Source organism: Mastomys coucha, unplaced genomic scaffold (assembly GCF_008632895.1).
Source record: "Mastomys coucha isolate ucsf_1 unplaced genomic scaffold, UCSF_Mcou_1 pScaffold16, whole genome shotgun sequence".
In the NCBI taxonomy this organism is placed as follows: domain Eukaryota; kingdom Metazoa; phylum Chordata; class Mammalia; order Rodentia; family Muridae; genus Mastomys; species Mastomys coucha.
Window position 1 is genome coordinate 35827134 of NW_022196898.1, and position 6474 is coordinate 35833607.

General features: G+C 48.0%; 1 protein-coding gene across 9 annotated transcripts in view; it reads right to left on the reverse strand.

Annotated features, from left to right (window-relative positions):
- Dclk2 (doublecortin like kinase 2) overlaps positions 1-5330 on the reverse strand; it is a 138842-nt gene extending 133512 nt beyond the window's left edge. For 8 of the 9 annotated variants that reach the window (XR_004119619.1, XM_031374254.1, XM_031374253.1 and 5 more), the window contains exon 1: positions 4175-5330. Coding sequence is in view for 7 of the 9 variants with exons in the window: in XM_031374254.1 (XP_031230114.1) it covers positions 4175-4595 (421 nt within the window). In the remaining 2 variants the exon portion in view is untranslated. The remainder of the gene's footprint in view (positions 1-4174) is intronic. The other variant, XR_004119618.1, reaches the window with a different exon arrangement.
- Between the last annotated feature and the right edge of the window lie 1144 nt (positions 5331-6474).

A 6474-nucleotide genomic window follows, 5' to 3' on the forward strand; every position in this document is an offset into this window, starting at 1 on the left:
TTTACCACTAAGAGAGATAAAGGTTAGTGGTAACATATAAGGTGGAGATGAGGTGGCAAAGACCTAGCCCGATACCTCTCTGCCTCCAAATACCAAAGAATTAGCCTAACAGTCACTGCCAGAGAGACCCAAGTCTCTTTATTCCATATAATGGGATACTCATTTCCAGGGCTTAAAGCCTCATGGAATATTGCCTTGTCTTACAACTTCCAGGGTATTACTGTATTACTCCAATTTCATGACTGCTCTCCCAAATACTCATTCTCGTCCCCTAACATTGTATTCAAACTTTTTAAATTCAGAATTCTTCTTCTGCAAAGAGCTTATTATGCAGCCCTGTATGGTGAGATTCACAGAAACTATGACTCAAGAGTCATTCCTTCCACGCTGGCATGCCTGCAAAGATTTTGTTTCCCCCCCAACTATGAAATTCTTCATCAGCACACATATACATAAGTAAAAATAAGTAAGTCCTTAAAAATGACTAAATTTCTCAAGGCCTCCAAGATAGCCTCTGCCGCCAAACCTGGTGAGCTACATTTGATCCCAGAAACCATGTGGTAGATGAAGGGAAAAGACATCTACAAGTTATTCTCTCTCCTCCACATAGCTCTAAGTGGCATGCATCCCCACACACATAAACATAATAAAACAAATTTTAAATAAAAAAAATATATTTTGTCTAAAGTATACTTTCAGTAAATGTTATACTGATTTATATAATTATAACCAGGTTGTGCACAACTTGTGTTTGAAGACAGGGTATGGAAAAGCCATACAAGCCCTGAATGGACCCTTAGGGATACTCCAAGCTTGGCAGGCTCAAACTTTCAGACAGCTCAGCCTGATTTTCCCACACTTACTGTTGGATGCTACAAACCATGAAAGCTGCAAAGACTAACCAGGACTCTAGGAACTCACACCACCCAATTCAGCAAAATTAATCCAGAAAGCTGGGTAGAGCAGCTAGCTGAAGGCACCTGCTGGTTCAGGGAGAGTGCTAACAGCATACTGGCCTACACCAGATCAGCTGGACTCTCCAGAGGCTTTCAATGTCAAAAGCAGAAGAAAAGAAATCTGGGCCATGCAAATGTCTTTTGTCATCTGAGTTCAAGGGAGAGCAGCTAGGAAGCGGTGCTCGAGCCATGCTGTCTTGAGTCAAGCTCTTTCTCTTCTTCATTAAACACAATCTTGGCTTTGGTTTTTTTAAATCACCTCCTAAAACATGTTTCTGGTATGGAAGAGTCAAAAGAAGTGAAACACTGGTTAGTAACTGACTAAAATGAAATAGATTTGGCAATATGGGCATATTATGTATCCAGTCTATCTCTGCCGAGGGGATGGGTGTAGACCACCTTCTGTAGATTTACTCTTACTGATGTACTGCCTTCAGAAAGCTGCCCACTTCAGCGGCATAAATCTGAACATGTGAGCACATGATTTTAGCTGATACTTGAAACTTCCTATATGTATATGCATGTTTATCTCTGTGGACACACATGTGGTAGACTGAGGTTGACACTGAGAATCACCCTCAATCATTCTTTCACCGTATTCATTAAGATGGGGGTGTCTCTCAGTTAAACCCAGAGCTTACTGATACAGCTAGACTCAGTAGCCAGCTTGCTCTGGGGATCTCCTGGCTCTGCCTTGCAAAGCTAGAAGGACAGGAGTGCCTCCAAATCCATTCAGCATGTGTGTGGGTTGGGGATTCAAATTCTGTTCCTCATGGTTGCATAGCAAACACTCTTAAAAATTAAATAATAAAAAGGAGACGACTCAATGTATGTATCCCTGACTGGCTTGAAAGTTACTCTGTAGACCAAGCTGGCCTTGAATTTTTGATGATCCTCCAGCAGCCTTTGTCTCTATAGAGTTCTGGGATCACAGGCTGGAGCTACCCCGATCAACTGAGAAATTATTACACAAAGACCCACCATTAGACAGATTTCTACCATGATCAAAGAAGTTAAACTTTCTTCTCTTCTCTAAAGGTATTTTGATGATGTGTAGTTAAGTAAATTAAACTGCTTCACAGATGACTATCATCAGAGAGGTGAGAGCATTTTCTGGATTGATGATAGCACATGTTATACATCAAGTCTATCTCTGCCTAGGGGACAGGTGGCCTTCTGAGTCACTTCAACTCCAAACAGGTGGTTGGGAAGTTTCCTTGAGGTTTTTCCCTTGATAATATTTTGGGGAGTCACTAATTACACATGCAGTCCATTATGGAACACTGTAAATAATGGTACAACAAATGTTTGTGTGGCTTTGCTTCAAGCTGCTTAGTCATTAGCCATCTGAAGGTAAAGTAGGTACTTCACCTGAGGACCTGTGAAACAGAGTGGATCCTGTCACTGTGCGGCTACTCTTGTCTTGGGCTCAGAGAAAACTGGAGGCAGGAGGATCTCTCTGAATTCAAGGCCAGCTTAGTTCCAGGAGAGCCAGAGCTACATAGTGAGACTCGTCTCAAGAAACAAACAAAAGTAAAGTGGCCCTCTGCTGTCTTCATTTTACTGACATTTTACTCTTCTTTCAGCCTTTAAGACTAAAAACTCACTACCAAGGCAAAGTGTGAAGTAGCCTCTTCTACTAACTTACACACAAGAAGAGAACTTAATTTTAATTGGGTTGTCATGCAGCCGGAGCAAGGGTACCATTTGATAAAAGTGACAGAGACACTCAGCCACTTTAAGGACTTGTCAGAATGCCTACCTTTTTTTTTTTAAGTGAACCATGGAAGAAAAAAGCATAAATTGAGGTCTATTAGAAATTAGTAACCCTGCCACTTAAGTTTCCTCATCCATGAAAGGGAGAAAATGCCTTTAGAACACAAGATCATGATGAAATAAGAAAATCGTGTAGTTCAGGGATCAGTTTCCAACTATGACAAGCTCATGTTGCTATGGCTACATGGAATGTACTATTTGCATTAAGAAAGATGCCTGATGCCGGGCGGTTGTGGCGCACGCCTTTAATCCCAGCACTTGGGAGGCAGAGGCAGGCGGATTTCTGAGTTCGAGGCCAGCCTGGTCTACAGAGTGAGTTCCAGGACAGCCAGAGCTATACAGAGAAACCCTGTCTCGAAAAAAAAAACCAAAAAAAAAAAAAAAAAAAAAAAAAAAAAAAAAAAAAAAAGAAAGATGCCTGAGAGCTAATTCTATGTAAACATTCAGTCAGGACACTCGGAGAGATCTGCCTGATCTCTTTTGGGTGTTTGGAACTAAAAATCAGGTTCTTAACCACCAGCCATCCTTCCCTTCCTAAAAGCAAAAACGAAACAATACTGCAAGAACTCTAGAATGACCCAACATATTGCCATGCAGGCCCTCTGACTGATTCAAGGTTGGTGTGCTGGGATTCCTAATTTCTAATAGGCCTCTGCTGCTGGTTCCCTAGACCCTACCATTCTAAGAGTTACTCTCTTCAGGGAGAAGGCAGGAGAGACTCACCTTCATTCACCTCATTGCCAACCAAATGTGGAAAATCCTTTAAACATGGTAGTTTTCTATTTGAGCTACACTGAAATCATCTGAGGAACTTTCAAAACTCTAAACACTCAAGTTATACCCTAAACCAAGCACATCAGAATATCTAAGGGGTGGGGCCAGGTCCGATATTTTAAAAAGTCCCCAGCAAGGTCCAAGATGAAGAAGCCAAGGCTGAGTGAGACTCTGTGCTGTCTTGCCCCTCTTGATCTCCAGTGCCTTCTGCCACACATGAAACCAGAAAAGACAACCTAGAGCAAGCCAGACCCGCAGCTGTTCACAGAAGGTACAATGGGATCCCAAACACAGGAACAGCACAGATACTGCACTGGACTCTACCAAAGGTCACCCAGTGCCTCACTGGGGAAACACGCTTTCAAACAGTTTGCCCTTCCAGCAAAAATAAGTTAGCTAATTCTGCAAGCATCATTGTCTGTATTTGTCTCTGATCATTAGAACTGTCTTCCTTTTTAAAAGGCAAATCTCTTGGGAAGGAGATAATGGGTGCACCCCAACCCAACACAAATCACAGAGGAGCAGACAATCCCAGTGGCTGCCTAGAAAGCAAGCGCCCTGCAGGCTGCCTCAGTGCAGGGCCGAGGAAGCGCGCCGGCCGCAGCCACTGCACCTGCCGCGGTGCACTTGTCCGCACCTGCCGCGCCTCGCCCGCCCCTCCTACCTACCTTCCAACAGCTCGTCCAGGCTAGTGACCTTCCGGCTGCCATCTATGGTGTAGATTGTACGGACGCCCTGGGGCAGGTTCACATTGTCAGACAGTGAGCGGGTGAGCTCTATGAGGAGCGCATCGAAGGAACGGAAACGGTCGTTGGAGATGGCAAAGACCAGGCCTTTGAAATAGCGGTCCCCGTTCCGGTAGAACCGCGCCTTCTTGGCCTTCTTCTCCGAGCTGAGGGCCTGCAAGGTCCGCGTGCGGTAGAAGCTGCAGTGAGCACTGTGCGCTGGGCTGGGGATGAGCCCATTGCCCTTGGGACCAGAGATGCTGCTGCCTCCGGAGGAGCTGGGAGCCCCTCTCCGTGACCCTGACCGCGGCCTTTTGTCCCGTTCTTCAAAATGTTCCAGCTCAATGCTCCTGGTGCTGGCCATCGCGGCTGCTCCGAGAGCTCGCCACAAATAAATTAATTAATAAAAGAAGGTCCCCGCCGCCCCGGCCGCAGCGCGCCGCGATCTGGGCGCTCGGTCCGGTCTTAAAGCAGCCGGACACCTGGCTCGGGCATCCGGGCCATGCTCGCAGGTGGAGCCGCTCAAGTCAGCTAAAGGCGGCCGCAGCGCGCAGCTGCCCAGCTCATTGTCCCGCGCGCCCTCGGTCGCCGCCGCCGGCTGGGGAGCCCCACGCCCCCCAAGCGCCTCCTTCGCCGGGCCACGCCTCACAAGTAGCGCGCGGCCAGCAGGCCGGGAGCCGCCAAGTTGAACGACCCTCGGCTGGCCCGGGTTCGCATCCGGCCTGCGCTCTCCGACGCGCTGAGCGGAGGAAGGAAGCGGAGGGGGAGGAGGGGCGCGGGCGTGGGCGAGGCGCCTCGGGTCTGTCTCGCGCGGCCTGGGGTCCCGGGTTCCCCCCACCGCCGCCGCCGCCTCCGCCTCGCGCGCGCCCAGGCCCAGTCCACGGCCGGTGCGCGTCCCTGGCCGGGGATCCTCTGGAGGCGCTGGGCCCCTGCGGGAAGAGCGCAGCCGCCTCCCACGCGCGCACGCTCACGGGCACCCGCGCTCTCGGGTCCGCCTATCAGGGCCTGGACCCCGGAGGACACCCTCTGTCCCTTCAGGGATTCCACAAACCACACCGAGAGGGAGGATGGGGAGGAGGAGGAGGAGGGCGGCGCCGCGCGAGGAGCGGCTCTACGGTCCGAGGAGGCCCCGCCCGCCGGGCTACCGGAGCTGCGCGCTCCCGGACGTGACCGCGCTGCGCGCTCCACAACCGCGGGGGCTAGCGTAACCGCGCCAACCAAAAAAAAAAAACCTACAAAGGAGACTCAAGGGCAGCAAGCACATCCTTATCCTGCCTCCTGGGGAAAAAAAAACCGAGGCCAACCTAGGACAGAAATACAAAAAATGGCACTAGGTTTGGATGTAATATTTATTTTTTTTATAAACGGCTAATGTGTTATTTAAATAAAAGATCCTTTAGGCAGAAAAAAAATCCGTTACACTTTCTACTGCAGATTCGCTAACATCGTAGATCCAGTAACTTTGAATGAATGCATGACTACAAGTTATTGGTTTCACTGCATCAAGTATTTGTGGGGAGCTTGCCATTTGCCAGAAATTAATCCCATCACTGAGGTTGCTCAAGCATAGAACAGAATCTGTGCACTTCCCCACGCTCACACGTGTTCATTCTGAGCTGCTCACAGAAGTGGACTGACAAACACCCATCATGCAAGAAAACCCCTTCTTGAGCAGATATCTGGCCCACAATAAAGACATGTTTCAAGAAATTTTTGAAACGTCCATTATTTCACTTTGGCAATGAAGCTCAAAGGCATTTGGCCCTAACCTGACACATGAAATTAATGATTCAGCACCCGGTTCTTCAGCGGCCCTAAACAGCTCCAAACTGTCCTTGACGGTAGAACGACAAAACGCTTTGCTGGTGATGGACTAGGACAACATAAAGTAGGAGGGGGTGAAAACATAACCTTGAAGCAAATCACTTTTCACAAGGGGTTTAATGAATACGATACAGGTCGAGACCTAGTTAGCAAAACTTAAGAACTGATTGAGATAGAGGGGAAAAAAGTTCCGTGGGCATCCAAGATGGCTCAGTATGTAAGGGCACTCACTGTCAAGCCAACCCCCCAATCATCGCCAGAACCCACGTGGTGGAAGGGAAGTATAGACTCCTGTAATTTTTATCCTCTGACCCCTGCATGCATGCCATGTCATACAACACAGTAAATAAACCTAAAAACTTTTGAGAGAAAAATTGTTCTACATTCCAATTCTAATGCAAACAAATTGGGGAGAGGCA